Source organism: Lactuca sativa, chromosome 5 (genome assembly GCF_002870075.4).
Source record: "Lactuca sativa cultivar Salinas chromosome 5, Lsat_Salinas_v11, whole genome shotgun sequence".
Taxonomy (NCBI): Eukaryota; Viridiplantae; Streptophyta; class Magnoliopsida; order Asterales; family Asteraceae; genus Lactuca; species Lactuca sativa.
The window spans coordinates 253,298,582-253,315,631 of NC_056627.2; the positions used below are offsets into that span (position 1 = coordinate 253,298,582).

A 17,050-nucleotide genomic window follows, 5' to 3' on the forward strand; every position below is an offset into this window, starting at 1 on the left:
TTCCAGTTATAGGCTGTGGGCATAGATCCGTGGAACTCAAGTTATGAGTAGACCCGAGTTATGTTCATAAAGGTATTCCAATCTAGGGTATTCCATTGTAAGGATGACCGGTCCCTATGATTGATTGGACCTGATATGTTTGGTATTCCAACTTGAAGATTGACTGGGCCAAACATGTGTGGGATGCGAGGGTATTCCATCCTAGGGATGACTGGACCCGTCGTTGGAATGCCTGGTATTCCAGCCCGAGTCTCATTGGCCCAAGCATGAGTGTTCGTGTTTTAGTGGGTTGATTTTTTTTGTATGATATTGTGGGACTGATTTCCTGTCAGCTCAAAGGGTTCGCCTGAGGAAGGGGGAAGGATGGGTTTCTGATACTTTGGATCATCAGGATTTTTGTCAAGATGGAAAAATAACAGGAAGGATAGACCTTGTGAAAAGGTTCGATTGGGATTTACATCACCTTTCACGTTTCGCAGTTGCGAAAGTTCATCATGGATCAAGAGGCGATAATGTCATTGGATGACATTCAGGTCGGTGAGCGCCTGGATTCTGTTGAGAGGCCTATGGCCATACTGGGAATAAGGGTGAAGGTTCTGCGGAACAAGGAGGTACCTTTGGTAAAGGTACGGTGGAAGCACCAAAGAAGGTCCGAGTGGACATGGGAGCCGGAGGCAGAGTTGCGGGAGCACTATCCGAGGTTGTTCACTGCAACAGACTTCGAGGACGAAGTCTAGTTCAAGTGGGGAAAACTGTAACGCCCCGATTCTCGAGTATCAATTTACAGGTATTAATTCTCATGATTCATGGTCTACTCGACGAGTTTGTGGCATGACTCGCTGAGTAGTAGCGAGTTGGTCCGCAAGTTTAAGTGACCTACTCACTGAGTCTAAGAAGTAACTTGACGAGTAAGAGCTAGAAGATGAACCCCTAATTCTGGGGTTTTGCACCCTATTTAAAGGCCCTTAACTTTCCTCCTCAGCCTCCCTTTTCACCTTCACGTCCAGAGAAACCCTAATAGCTAGCTAGACTCTATTCTTGAGTGTATGAGGCCAAAAGAGAGTGTATTGGAGCATTTCTTGAAGAGTTAAGAGCTTGGAACAAGAAAGAGCTTGTAGATCCAGTTTTTCCAGTGTTGTGGCATCAAGATTGAGGTATAAAGCTATCACCTTTACATTTCATTGCTTAGATATCCTCTTTGTGAAAGAAAATGGTCATTTATAGGACAAGATAGAGTCATTCTCGGGTTTGAATCCCCTAGGCTTTGTGGACAGAAAAGCATCAAGCTTTATGAAGCCTTGACCCTCCTTCATGTCCAAAACCTTCTCCTAATGCTAGTTATGAGTGTTTTAGTTCCATAGACCCTTGCATGCACGTAAAGTTAGCAACTTTATGTGATAACAACACCCTAGGAGCCTAGATCTACATTTTGGAGCGTTAGCTTCACAAAAAAGCCCTTGTATGGAAGAAGGATTGAAGGGACTCGATGAGTTGCTTGGTCAACTCAGCAAGTCCGATGAAGATTGTCATGGGCTCGGCGAGTCAGATGAGTGACTCGGCGAGTCGGCTAGGGTTTTCCCAACTTTTGGACATGTATGATCTAGGTGAGTTTCAAGGGAGACTCGACGAGTTGTCCAAGGATTTTACGACCGCAAACCTTAGGAACTCGACGAGTCACTCTAGTGACTCGGCGAGTTGGCGAGTTATGCAAGGAACTCGGCGAGTAGCTAAGGGTACTCGACGAGTTGAGGTCAACATGGACTATTGACCTTAATCGTTAACTTTGACCTTGACCAAGGGTTAACCATTTTGACTTTTGAGAGTAATTGGTAAGCGAGTATTTATGAATTGGATCATTGGTGGTTATAGGTGTTGGAGTTTGGGGCAGTGTTTCGGGAGCGTAATTTTGTGGTTCAGTCCGGCATTGCAAGGTGAGTTATCATCAGTATACTCAAGGGACTAAGGCACCAAGGCCATCTCTTTGGATTGTTATCTAGTTATGTTATGCTAGTATGATCTGTTAGATCGGTATCCCAGAGGGTAGGGTGATATTATGTGGTACGTGGTATGATCTGTTAGATCATTATCCTAGAGGGTAGGATAATATAATGTGGTATGTGGTATGATCTGTTAGATCGGTATCCTAGAGGGTCAGATAATATTATGTAGTATGTGGTATGATCTGTTAGATCGGTATCCTGGTAGATAGGATGGTATTATGTGCTATGTGGTATGATCCGTTAGATCAATTGTTGTCTATAGACTGTTATGTGATTATCTGTTATATTTATGTGCACATGTTTGTTGGGCGGTTGAGGCTTATCTGCTTTGTGCAGAGGCTAATAGACCAGGACATTCCAACCTGTTGTTTGTGGGCCATGAGTATTCCATCCCGAGGATGATTGGACTCATAGTATGTGGGCATTTCAACCTGTTGGTTGTGGGCCTGGAGTATTCCATCCTGAGGATGATTGGACTCATAGTATATGGGCATTCCAACCTGTTGGTTGTGGGCCAGGGGTATTCCATCTTGAGGATGATTGGACCCATAATATGTTGGCGTTCCAAACTGTTGGTTGTGGACATGGCGTATTCCAACCCGATGGTTGAATAGACCCATAGTATGTTGTTTATAATTATATGTGTATTGTTGTGGGTATAGGTATTTTGAGGGTAACTCACTAAGCTTCCGAGCTTACAGTTTCAGTTTATTGTTTCAAGTTTAGCGGATGGCTGCGGGAAGGCAAAGGCGTGACCGTACACTTCCTCGATCAATGATTATGATTTCTGGGAACTCTGATGTTTAAATTACTTTGAAAACTAATTGTAAGAATTGAATGGTTTTAAATGATATAAAAAGTTTTAAATTGCCTCGAATTTTATTGGTGTTACAAGATTAATGCCTACGAGGCTTACGAGCGAAATGCTACGAAAGTTCATTACATCGTGCTTGCAACAATGATCGCCGAACTCCAAAAGTCCTACGAGGACTACTACCCCTATGAGATGCATCAATATTTTATGGATAGGTACCATCAACGCGTGAGGCAGGAAAGGTACGAGATCGTCGCTGCGATGATAACTACCAAGATGAAGGATGGAGAGTCCGTCACGATCCACCTGCAGAAAATTAAGAGATACGTGGACCGCTTGCTGAAGTTAAATGTTAACTTCGATGAGGAGCTGGCCATAGATATCATTCTTCACTCCGTACCTCCTTGTTACAACCAGTTTTGCATGACCTACCATATGAACAAGGAGGAGGTCACTCTAAGCAAGCTTCAAGGCCTGCTAAGGACTGCTGATAGTAGTCTGAAAGATAAATCCGTTGCATCAAATCCTACTACTGACCCTGTCTTGGCAATTGGGAAAAGGAAGTGTAAGAAGAGGAAGGCTCCTTCTAAGAGCCACAAGGGAAAGTCCCATGATGGTACCTCTTCTAGTGGAACCAAGGCTGGTCCCGCTGCACCCTCCTTCAACCCGAAGGATGCAGAGTGCTACTACTGCCATAAGAAAGGGCATTGGAAACGAAGCTGACTAAGTACTTACAAGATATCAAGGATGGGAATATAAAGCCATCCTTCTTAGTTATTTATACTATTCATTCTAACAACTCATCACATGCTATGTCTTGTGTCCTCGATACAAGATGTGGTTTTCACATTTGTTCTGATTTGCAGTGTCTAAGAAGAAGTAGAGATGTGGAGCATGGGAAGATAAACTTGATCTTGGGGAATAGGAAAGCTTTTCATGTTACCAAGATTGGAGTTTACTCTTTAGTTCTTAGTAGTAGGTTAGGTTTAGATTTGAATAATTGCTGTTACGCGTCAGAAATGACACGAAACATTATTTCTATTCATGGTTTGTATAAACAAGGCTTTAGATTTTCATTTAATAATGAAAAAGGTTCTGCTAATGCTTTCTTTAATGGCTCATCTATTTTCAAGCATTTCCTTGTAATGGTATATATGAAATTGTGATGGTTGTAGATAACTTAGGAAATGATGTGTTACGTATCGATTCTTCTAATAGTTTGGACAAACCATGCTTGTGGCATTATTGTCTTGGACATGTCAACAAGAAGCGCATAGCCCAACTCCAAAAGGATGGAGTGTTGGAGTCATTCGACCTTAGGGACGATGACGTGTGCGAATCTTGTTTGCTTGGAAAGAAGTCCAAGTCACCCTTCACTGGCACTTGTGAAATGGATGAGGGTTTATTGGATCTCATACATACCGATGTATGTGGGCCCTTTAGATCCACCACAAGAGATGCAAACCGCTTCTATGTTACTTTCACTGATGATTATAGTCGATATGGGTATATCTACTTAATCAAGCACAAGTAAGAATCTTTTGAAAAGTTCAAAGAGTTTAAGCAAGAAGTGGAGAATCAGCTGGACAGGAAAATTAAGATGCTTCGATCCGATCAAGGTTGTGACAAGTCCTTACCTCTTAGACATTCCAATAGAGTTACTGTTCCACCTTTTTATATGGTTTTCATATAACAAGTGAGGGTGATACGTTTATTAGTGATAGTACACTAATAAATTTGGATGAACCTAATAGCTACAAGGAAGCCATGGCAGGTTCGGAGTCTGCAAAGTGGAAAGAGGTTATGAACAGTGAGATTCAATCCATGTATGACAATCGAGTTTTGAACTTGGTTGACAATGTACTGGGTTGTAAGACGGTCAAGTGCAAATGGATCTTCAAGAAGAAGACCAACATGGATGGGAATGTACACATTTATAAGGCGTGATTGGTTGCGAAGGGCTTTACTCAAACTCCCGGAGTTGACTTTGATGAGACCTTCTCACCAATAGTGAAGATAAAGTCTATAAGGGTTATGCTAGCCATAGTTGCGTTTTATGATTATGAAATATGGCAGATCGATGTCAAAACCGCTTTCCTTAATGGGAAGTTGGCTGAAGATGTTTACATGAGTCATCCATAGGGCTTTGTCAATGCAGAGCACCCTAATAAAGTGTATAAGCTTGATAAATCCATTTATGGATTGAAACAAGCATCTCGCAGATGGAATCTTTGTTTCAATGAGAAAGTCAAAGAGTTTAGTTTCTCAAGAAGCGAGGATGATTCATGTGTATATGTCAAATCTAGTGGGAGGATAGTTAGCTTTTTCGTTTTGTATGTCTATGACATACTGCTCATAGGAAACGACATCCCAACCTTGCAGGAGGTCAAATCCTGGCTTGGGAAGTGATTCGCTATGAAGGACCTCAGAGAAGCTGCTTATATTCTAGGGATAAGGATAGTGAAAAACAGGAGTAAAAGACTAATAGAACTTAGTCAAAGTACTTACCTGGATAAAGTGTTAAAACATTTTAGCATGGAAAATTCCAAGAGAGGGGAGTTACCAATCCAAAACAATACCAAGTTGAATAAGACTCAAAGCCCGAGTACCGAAGCCGAGATAGCGAAGATGAGCCGAGTAACTTATGCTTCTGCAGTTGGCTCGATCATGTATGTTATGACTTGTACTCGCCCTGATGTGGCCTTCGCTTTAAGCAAGGGCAGCAGATATCAAGGGAACCCTGGTAGAGTACATTGGACCGCAGTAATGAATATTCTTAAGTAACTTCGGAGGACTAACGAATGGTTTCATATCATCGGTGGGAGTGATGAGTTAAGGGTACAAGGGTATAGTGACGCCTATTTTCAGACCGACCGAGACAACTTCCGCTCTCAGTTGGGCTTGGTCTTTACCCTGAATGGAGGAGCAGTGACTTGGAAAAGTTACAAGTAGAAGACCGTAGCTAATTCAACATGCAAATCAGAGTATATAGCAGCGAGCGAAGCATCAAAGGAGGCAATATGGTTGAATAACTTCATCGGAGACCTTGGAGTTGTGCCAACCATAAAGGAGCCTATGGAGATTTTCTATGATAACGAAGGTGTGGTTGCCTTAACCAAGGAACCGAGGGATCATGGCACAGGAGATATCATTTCATTAGACATCGGGTAGAAGAGGGACTCCTCGTAGTGAAGAGAGTATCGTCAGAGGATAACCCAGCAGATCCCCTTACGAAGGGAGTGAGTAGGGTTAAGCACTTGCAGCACGCTAGGAGCATTGGGCTGAAGAATGATATTAGTTTTAGTAATTAGATAGCCATAGAAACTTGTAATAGATAAATTGTAATTGACATTTTGAGGATTAAATAAAGGTGTATTATTTATAAGTAATGTTACTGTCTTATGTCAATTATTTACTATTGTTTCACTTTTCATGTTTTGACTTCCTAAATAATAAGATTATTTAAACTATCCACAGTGGTTCATACTTTGGAAGTAGGTATGAAAGAAGACTGTCATGAATCGGATTGTAGATTGTCTAAGTGTTTAGACATAGCAAAAGTTTGTTGCAACTTTCATCAGTGCTCTTGAAATAAGATTAGAGTATTGGATTAAACCCGCGCTCACTTGAATCACTTCATGGAATTAATCACGAGTGATTGTGAGACGATAATATCATATAGTCTTTAAACCTAGATATATGGTTTACTGTTTGAAAATTGGTTAAGCATTAATAATGCGTAAACGCATCAATAACTTGATGTTTGATGTGTGTAAAACTCAACTAGTTTTAATCCTACTTTTAATTATAAAATAAACACACAAAGGAATTGGACCTATCAATTGTGGTAAAGTTAAATAAGTAGGGTATCGAACACAGGGAACGAAAAATTAAAACTAAAAGCTAATATTATCTAAAAATTAAGTAATAAAGGGGGTTTTCTATAGTTTTCCAAGACTAGAAACTTACTAACTAATACTTAGACTAATTAATTACAAACTAGATAAGCAAAGATTCAACTAAAGTCAATAATGAAAGGAAATTCTGTTTAGGTTCAACTCAATTGATCCTATGGTTGATTTTATGGTAATAGTGCAATGGATTAGTTGTTCTATTGGCTACCGATTCAAGTGATTAGGTTCACATTCGCTACACTAATCCTTAGAAAACAAATTAACTCAAACAGTGGCCAATTGTCTAAATTACTTTAATTTCCTAGGTTATTTATTCGGGTTAATGAAGACTTGTAATGGTCAATTAAATTGGTCCTTTAGTTAACCTCTTATTGATGGTCATCCCACAAGCTCACAAGGGAATTTACCTATTTTCCTATTAATTCTAGTTTCACATTCGCTATTCCTAGTCATATAATAAAGAGGTCACATAAATTATATGAGGTAAACAATTAAGAGATGTTCATGCAGCTTAATTCTCTTCCTATTAACAGAAAAACATTTATCATTCACACATAAGGTTCTTTAACAAGCTAAAGTTAACAAAATCACCAATATTAAATCAATCCTACCGTAAATCAAACCATAGTATCATTATTGTCTCCCCAAACAGAAATTAAAAGGTTTTAGCTCATGATTGAGGCAATTGAAAGCACAAAAACGAAATCTATATGTCTATACATGATGGAAACAATAGATTGAATTGAAAGTAATGGAAATTTGCCTCTAATCTCCTTCGGAATTAGATTTAGGGTTTGATCTTCGTTCTCTAGGTCTTCTCTGACTTTATTCATAGCTTTTCTCCCCAAGGGTTCTCCAGAATACTTTGTGTCGATCTGAAAAGTCGTTTTTATAGATTCGCCCCGACTCGCCGAGTCCATGACCGACTCGTCGATTCCATCGCTTAATTCCCGTACACGGAAAGTTAAGGAGTCCTTAGCTTCTCGAATCTTCGTATCGACTCGCCGAGTACCTTGTGTTTTTAGCATTTTTCTTCTTTGCTCAACTGCCAAGCTCCCAACCGCTTCTCCTACTTCCTTTTGCTTCCGAGCTTCACTTTTGGAATGAAAACACAATTCAAACACTTTTAGGTATCTTTTGTCCATATTATGCACATAATTAGGTAAAGTTGAATATAAATCTATACTAAACATATGGCTAATTATGCACATATCAAAATACCCCACACTTGACTTTTGCTTGCCCCCAAGCAAAACTGATTTTTAGCACATTAGAATCACATAGGACAACTCCAATCGAACCCATCCATTACGCCAAGACCGCAATGCGTGCATTTGTGTCTAAAATTTTCCTAAACCCCCCCCCCCAATATTCCAAATACTTACAATCCTCATAAACATTCACCCACTTATCCCGAACAATGCTCATTTTATGCATCCCTCTGAATCCATCCGCAGAAAACTTCCTAACCTCAAGGTGTTTTTGGTTGAGCAACCCAAGCATACATAATCTAGAAATTACAATTTATGATACCACTATGGAACTCTTTTGCATCCTCACTTCTTTAACAATTTGTCTTTGATTTCCTTGAATTAACCAACTTCTTAATTTTTTTGATATCCTCAACTTTTTGTCTTTGGAATTTTGATCTTCATACTTTGACTTTGATGTTCCAAAAATTCTTCGAACTTTTTCTTCTAATTTTCCTTTTTTCTCACATGTAACCCAGTTATATTATTTTTTTCCTTTCAAAACCCAACATACTTAAGCAGGGGCGCTCAACTTCAACCTTTATTAGCTAAAGAATAAAATCTTCCTGGATACATTTCTGGTACACGATGCTAAACATATTGCATCCTTTGGGCTAAGAAAGGTCGTGTTTTTGTCCCATGATTTCACTGGAATAAGGAAGCCACAAATGCACTAGAACATATATAGGCTCAACTAAATATTTGGGTCTTCATGCAATTATCCACATAATTCTAACATGGAATCCTAATTACTTTTACCAAAATTTTCTAATTTAAGTTCTAAGAAATTTTCATGCAAAATTTTTAACTAAAATTTTAACTAATGTAACCAACCCCCTACCCCACACTTAATTCATGCAATGTCCCCATTGCATACTAGGCATAAAAAAATATGAAATGTAGAGGGAATTAGAACAAACTCCCCTGGGGTAGCAGTCGCGAGGCAGATTGTCTCTGAAGCTCCATCTTCAATCGAATTTAGACATGGAAACAGCTCATCCATGTCTCGGGCGTCATGTCGCATGTGGTAGCTCCAAATGTGCAGGAGCGATACTGGAAAATCCTCAGGAATTAATTGTAAAGATAGGGTAGCCAAGTGGTGTAACGAATAGCATCTAAGCATCAGCCTTTTAGGTTGAATAATGAATGACTCGTCGAGTCTGGTAACTGCACTCGGCGAGTAATGGCGCGAAAAGCATGAAATCGTGAAAATATGTTGGGACTCGTCGAGTCTGGTAACTACACTCGGCGAGTCCTTGCTGGGTGAAAAATAAACTCTAATTTGTATCCAGCTTTTGGTGGACTTCAAAAACTCCCCCTTCTTCAGTAACTATTCACTCATGAACCCCTTTAGAACCGAACTCAACACCTAGACTTAATGCGTCGCCCTTTCTTGACTCTTTCCATTTTTTCTCACATTCTCTAGACTCCTTATGGTAGTACTCCCTAATTCAAATTCGGAAAGGAACCAAAGGAATTAGAACATCAAGCACATAATTCAAATCCTAATTAAAAGTTTAAAACACACCAAACAAACAAAATAAAAAAAATTGTTCAACAAAACACAAATAAAAAGAAACTAGTCTTCATCCGCTTCCTCATCATCGCCATCATGCATAGCTCCACTTCCACCGGCTCCCCTTGCTTTGCGCTTATCCTTTCCTCCCAACTTGGAACATACGGAAGTTGTCCCCCATCTTAATGTTGAATATGGAAATGTTCAAATAATTGGATGAAAGATTGGTTTGTAAAATTCGAACTCCGACCCAAATCATCTAAATATCTCCTCCCTTCCTCATTTAACCACTCCGAGGGAACATTGTCCTCAACCGGAATAACCGGTGGATCATGGTGTGGTTGCTCACGTCTTGGTCGAACCCTTCATCCCGGTGCCTCGATCCCGATCACGACATCGTCATTGGGAATAGCATAATGCCCCCTCCATAATCCTCAATAATTCTAGCCCTCCGAAAAAGAATAGGATTAAAAGGAAGGGTCGGAATCATCGTCATCAAATTCCAAGCACCACGAGTCATTAACCCATAAGAGTGGGCTAAACACGTCACGAACATACCCCCATTAATTTTTGAGGTTTTTCGGTCCTTGATCGCCCCTTCAGCCAAGTATGAAGCCAAGCACCATGGTATGTTGCAAAAAGTGTTGGGTGTAATGATGCTCCAAAGATAAAGACATCAAGGTTATAAACCTTGTCATCATCCTTTCGTTGGTTGATAATGTTGGAGATAAGGCAGTGAATAAGGCGGTGAGTGGGTGATCGTATGCTTCCCCTATTGAGCTGATTTGGGAATGTAAAGTTTGTTGGCAATGGTGTTCCACCAACTCATGCTTGTGACACCATCCGGGAATACCTTATGGCAATGCTCCAAAAAGTTACCAAATACAGTCGTGTGAGTCAAGCTTCGGTTATAAATTCCCAACCTCCAAGCTAATTCAACCATAGAACATTGGCGAACCTCACCCCCAAGACAAAAAGTGATGTTCTCCGGGCTATAATAATCATCCCCACCCCGAAAATGTAATGTGGAGAAAAATTCCAAGCACAATTCTCGATAGACCGGCTCTCGGGTACGAAACAAATGACTCCAACCATCGCACATGAGCAACACCCCATCATGAGTAAATTCCTTAACAAGGTATGGTGCCAACTCCTCTTTGTATCGGACGTTCTGTAACCATTCCTAGTCAATCGTATTGGGAACACAAATCTCCTTTTTCTGGATTTCTGCAAGTTTCTTCTTCCACCTAGTCATCGTGGATTGGGACTCGATTTGTGGAAATTTCAACCAAGGGAAATCTTCTTGGCTTCCTCGTGAGCTTTGAACCCGTGAAAACATGTTCCTGCATAAATAAGTACACAAACAAACAGAAACGAGCAAAACAGTTAGGAATTAAAATTGGGACTGCTTCAGACATGACTCACTGAGTCCAAACCCGACTCGCCGAGTCTGAGGAACTGCACGAGTCATCGAACGAGTCTGTCAAACGCACCTACAAAAATCAAAATTTCTCACAAGGGTTTGTCTAGGGATGTATATAGAGCGTAGTAGTATAAGAAAATTCATGCACAATACTCTAATTAAATCAAAATGTAAACCCTAGAAATTCTAAATCTTCAAAAATGGGTTTTCTACCAAATTAACACTTCCATTCATCCAAAAATCATGACTTTAACAGCAATCAAGAAGAAAATAAGTACCTTGCTTGATGAAATTCGAAAAATTGGAAGAAAAGTGGTATGCATGATGTATGCTTGAGAGAGAAAAAGGCATGGAGAGTATGTCGGCTATTGCGATGCGTTCTAAATGAGGGTAAAAACCCTAATTTACCAGATGTAATAATATTTATTTAATTATTATTTTTTTCAATATATAAAACCGACACGTCGAGTCGGAGTCAGACTCGGCGAGTCTTGTGGCGAATGAAGATTATCCGGATTGCGTGTAGACTCGTCGAGTTAGGGTGCCAACTCGCCGAGTCACTTGCAATCTTTTAAAAACATATATATATATATATATATATATATATATATATATATATATATATATATATATATATATATATATATATATAATTTTGTCATTTCTTTGTAAAAATATTTAACCCACCCCACACTCAGGCCATGCTTATCCTCAAGCAAACATTTTTGATGAACTAGAAGATGAAAACAGAAAAATCTTAAGGAAATCAAACAAACAAAAAACTAAAACAAAAAAAGATAAAAGAAAGCAAACTCTCATAACGGGTTGCCTCCCGCCAAGCGCTTCTTTTGGAGGAGTCTTTAGTTGGACTCCCTCCCATTCTATGTTTCTTCGTTTTCCTGCATTAGGAATTCACGCTTAATCTTTTGCGGTTTATACTCTGTCTTGTAAGCGTGTATCTTCCTCTTATATGCCCGTCGCAATTCTTCTTTCTTTTTCCGCGTAGCATCTTCTTCAATTGCATGCTTGATCCGTTTCCCAGCCTTCTTTTTCTGCATTCCATTCTTTGGCCCCATCTTTTGTACTTCTCCTTCTTTAAACATAATTAATTCATAATTGGAAAAGACTCGGGCTAGAGGTTTGACTAACTTGATTTCTAGATTAGCCATATATGTCTCAATGGATGAGTTATTAGTATCATCATTCCCAGACTTCGCATTCTCCTTTTCTCCCAAGCTTGCCCCATTATCAAGTCGCCTTTCTTCATCTCTTTGTATCACTGTATCAAGGTAAGCTACTTGAGCATATTGGAAGTTACAATCATTTTTAACAATTTTGCCTTTTGCTGTTGGACCTTCCAAAGGATCTGGAAAAATCTTCATGTCAAGAATAGGAAAGAACTTGTAAATAGTAGGTAAAGGTTGCCCACACTTCTGAACTTTTTGACTGGACTCGTCGAGTCTGTCGATGCGACTCGGCGAGTCGATGCGTATTCCACATATTCCATTGATTCTTTTGGATTAGTTCCCTCCAACAACTTCTCTATCTCTTATAAGTCTTTTTCAGCATCAAAATTTTCCCCAGAAGATAGTAGGATCTTCTTCTTCTAAGAGTGCAAATTCTTTTTGTAGCAATTCATCATCCAAATCAATAGAGGAAACTTCTTCTTTTCTTGTTTCTTCTTGCTTAATCTCTTGTATAGCCTTAAACACTACTGATTTATCTCCTACCCTCAATGTTAGTGTGGACTCGCATACATCTATCAATGCACATGCGGTATTCAAAAATGGTCTCCCCAAAATAATTGGAATTTTGGGGTCTTCTTCCATGTCAAGCACTACAAAGTCCACGGGGAATACAAATTTGTCAACCTTTATGAGAAGATCTTCACAAACACCTCTTAGACGAATGATTGTCTTATCTGCTAGATGGATCTTCATATTAATTGTCCTTGGCTCTGGTAAATTCAACTTCTCGAAGAAAGAGTATGGCATTAGATTAATACTTGCACCCGAATTGGTCAATACTTGAGTAGCAAGTATATTTCCAAATTGACAAGGAATCGAGATGCTTCCCGGATCGCCCTTCTTTTCTGGTAGCTCATCTAATACTAACTCCGCGACTTTAGCCATATCTTTTCTAGCAGCAAAGAGACCCTTAAGCAAGTTTAAATATTTAGGTGTTTGAAGCATCGTTTCAGCAAATGAGATGTTGACTTGAAGGGCTTTCACATGTTCCATGAAAGTTCTGTACGCTTTAGACTTTTCGTCAGGTATGGCTCGTATTGGAAATGGAAAAGGTGGCCTATAAGGCTTTATGGAAACAACAATTTTGTCATCAGACCTTGGACTCGTCGAGTCCATTAGAGGGACTCGACGAGTCGTGTCGGGTTTAGCTGAACTTGAATCTTCTGTCTTTTCTGCATGCACCTTAGTTGAGACCTTTTGTGTAGGGGTCAGAGGAGTGATAATTTCCCCAAAACTAGTTTAGCCATCATTTCCGCCGTGCCATCGTTAACCATGTTCACTACCCCCCCTTACTTACTTCATTTCGCGGGTTATGGTATTCTCTAGAATGTTTAGAGAACTCTTCAATTAATTCTTTGATCACCGGGGGTTCCTTCTTTGTGAGCGGGCCTTGCGAGTTAAGTAATTGCCTTGTTGTGACATTGACTCCGTCATAGAAGATGGAGACTTCTTGTTGGCTATTAAGGTCATGGTGTGGGAAATTTCTTAGTGGACTTTTGTACCTCTCCCATGCCTCATAAAGGGACTCTCCGGGTTGTTGTTCAAAGTTAGCAATAGCCTTCTTCAACTTGGCTATTTTAGAAGGTGGGCAAAAATGGTCAATGAATTCTTCTTTCTCTTAGCCCATGTGGTGATGGATCCGGGAGGGAGTGGCTTGAGTCAATCTTTTGCAGCACCCTTGAATGTAACTGGAAGCATGCGAAGTAGCTGGGTCTCGCGAGGCACATTTGGAACATTAAATTAATCAGCTACATCATTGACTTCATCCAAGTGTTTAAAGGCATCTTCGTTATCTTTTCCGTAGAAGGGAATCTCCTTTAGTTGAGCAGGTATGTGACCCTTTAGTTCAAAAGTAGCAGTAGCGGGAATTGCGGGTTGCACAAGCCCGGGGACGGTATCGTCACGCATCTTCTTCTTCCATTCCCCCATGGGGACTTCATCGATGTTAGCCATGATAATGGCTAATTCGTCGCCGGAATCAAAGTCGTGTCCGAATGTAAGTGCTTCCTCTTCTTCGGTTTCGTATTCGGTGTCTTCTTTAATCGGGTCTTCTATTGCTATAGAGGCGCTGGAAGCTCCTGATTTGCTGCTCTTCTTCTTGTTGAAAACGGATTTTAAATTCTTTAAAGGCGAGCTTTTTGAAGAAGTGGTTTCGCCAATGATTTTTCCTTTGTTCTTTAAAGCAGACTCCGGATCGTCAAGTGGAGGAACCAATGGAGTGTTAGATCCTCTGGTCATGAAACAATTGCAATCAAAACAATAAAAACGCATAAAAAAACAAAAATAAAAATTAAAACTGTAATCTGCGATGGACTCGCCGAGTTGACTCGAATGCACTCGGTGAGTTCAAGGCAAAAACAGGAAAATTCCTAATTAACTTTTTTAAAACAGAAATTTATCAAAACCTCTCCTAATTACTAAATTACCTATAAAATTAACTTTGTGCAAGAAAAACTCACACAAAGGATCGATAAAATTAGGAATTAGACTTAATTTTTTTGAACCGTTCCCCAACAACGGCACCAAAAACTTGATGTGTGTAAAACTCAACTAGTTTTAATCCTACTTTTAATTATAAAATAAACACACAAAAGCAGTAGACCTATCAATTGTGGTAAAGTTAAATAAGTAGGGTATCGAATACAGGGAACGGAAAATGAAAACTAAAAGCTAATATTATCTAAAAATTAAGTAATAAAGGGAGTTTTCTCTAGTTTTCCAAGACTAGAAACTTACTAACTAATACCTAGACTAATTAACGACAAACTAGATAAGCAAGATTCTACTAAATTCAATAATGAAGGCAACTTCTGTTTAGGTTCAACTCAATTGATCCTATGGTTGATTTTATGGTAATAGTGCAATGGATTAGTTGTTCTATTGGCTACCGATTCAAGTGATTAGGTTCTCATTCGCTACATTAATCCTTAGAAAACAAATTAACTCAAACAGTGGCCAATTGTCTAAATTACTTTAATTTACTAGGTTATTTATTCGGGTTAATGAAGACTTGTAATGGTCAACTAAATTGGTCCTTTAGTTAACCTCTTGTTGATGGTCATCACACAAGCTCACACGGGAATTTACCTATTTTCCTATTAATTCTAGTTTCACATTCGATATTCCTAGTCATATAATAAAGTGGTCACATAAATTATATGAGGTAAACAATTAAGAGATGTTCATGCAGCTTAATTCTCTTCCTATTAATAGAAAAACAGTTATCATTCATACATAAGGTTCTTTAACAAGCTAAAATTAACAAAATCACCAATATTAAATCAATCCTACCATAAATCAAACCATAGTCTTAATATTGTCTCCCCAAACAGAAGTTAAAAGGTTTTAGCTCATGATTGAGGCAATTGAAAGCACAAAAACGAAATCTATATGTCTATACATGATGGAAACAATAGATTGAATTGAAAGTAATGGAAATTTGCCTCTAATCTCCTTCAGAATCGGATTTAGGGTTTGATCTTCGTTCTCCAGGTCTTCTCTGACTTTTATTCGCAGCTTTTCTGCCCAAGGGTTCTCCAGAATACTTTGTGTCGATCAGAAAAGTCGTTTTTATAGATTCGCCCCGACTCGCCGAGTCCATGACCGACTCGTTGAGTCCATCCCTTAATTCCCGTACACGGCAAGTTAAGGAGTCCTTAGCTTCTCGAATCTTCGTATCGACTCGTCGAGTAGTCGACCCTACTCGCCGAGTACCTTGTGTTTTTAGCATTTTTCTTCTTTGCTCAACTCCCAAGCTCCCAACCGCTTCTCCTTCCTCGTTTTGCTTCCGAGCTTCGCTTTTGGACTGAAAACACAATTCAAACGCTTTTAGGTATCTTTTGTCCATATTATGCACATAATTAGCTAAAATTGAATACAAGTCTATACTAAACATATGGCTAGTTATGCACATATCCATGTTAGAAACCACATTTTTGTGTATGATTTAATTAGTAAATAGTAAATGCATATAAGTCAAAGTTTATATGTTCATTTTATCCTACGAGGGTAAAAACGATATCTTGGGCCCTTCGATGATCTGGTTTGACTTATGTGCCGGTTTAACGCACACGATACCTGCTCGACATATCCTATAAAATATGTATTTACGTCGGTCGACAAATGTAAACTTCTTGTGAATAAACAAAATAAAAATTATTCAAGAATAATACGTGTGCTTTATATATATAATATTTGTAAAAATATTTATATTAAAATTATCGAAGAACGATAAAATAATATTATATTTTTATGAGTTATGGTTTCGACAACGTATTTAATTATTATAATAATAAAACGTTTATATATATATATATATATATATATATATATATATATATATATATATATATATATCCTTATATATATATATATATATATATATATATATATATATATATATATATATATATATATATATATATATATATATCCTTATTTCAATTAATATAAATATAATTTTCATAGTTTTGAAAATAAGAAATATATATCGATATATTAATTTCTTTATATTAGATTGGTTATTAAATGGTTTAAATGGTTTGTATTTCATTCTATTTTAACGGCTAGTTATAAAACACGTGGGCATAAGAAACAATCCATATATTCAAGTTAGTTTGAAGTGGATAAAAGTTTGACAAATTTAGTCAAAAAAGAATTATGGATATTTATTGCTATACATATGTGTCAAAAATTTACAGTTTGCTTCGTGCCAAAGAATACCTTGTACATATGTGTCAAAATTTTAAGATACATGTTAATTTTTAGAGAATGACGATGCATAATAAATGTAGTATAAATAGTTTTTTTTATGAAGTTTAAATCATACGTTTTATCATCTTGCAAATGGAATAGAGATAACGTATAACAACATAATATTTTAAGAG

At 38.4% G+C, this 17,050-nt stretch overlaps 1 protein-coding gene and 1 non-coding gene across 2 annotated transcripts; one reads left to right on the forward strand and one right to left on the reverse strand.

The window, feature by feature from the left end:
- Nucleotides 1-12,485: 12,485 nt before the first annotated feature.
- LOC111899567 (uncharacterized) lies at nucleotides 12,486-14,402 on the reverse strand. Its single transcript, XM_023895408.2, has 2 exons — nucleotides 13,917-14,402; nucleotides 12,486-13,073 (listed from the first exon to the last, which is right to left on the reverse strand). Exons 1-2 carry the CDS (start codon nucleotides 14,400-14,402, stop codon nucleotides 12,486-12,488), a joined length of 1,074 nt encoding a protein of 357 aa, XP_023751176.2.
- LOC111899583 (small nucleolar RNA R71) lies at nucleotides 13,628-13,734 on the forward strand. The gene has a single exon (XR_002852998.1). It is a non-coding gene; the product is annotated as a small nucleolar RNA R71 (small nucleolar RNA).
- Nucleotides 14,403-17,050: the final 2,648 nt, after the last annotated feature.

What these genes read in the sequence shown, in the direction of transcription:
- LOC111899567 (XM_023895408.2), bottom strand. Translation starts at nt 14,402, where the DNA reads ATGACCAGAGGATCTAACACTCCATTGGTTCCTCCACTTGACGATCCG. An exon ending in ACTTGGATGAAGTCAATGAT is followed by an intron (nt 13,074 to 13,916) that starts GTAGCTGATTAA and finishes AACTTGCTTAAG; the next exon opens with GGTCTCTTTGCTGCTAGAAA.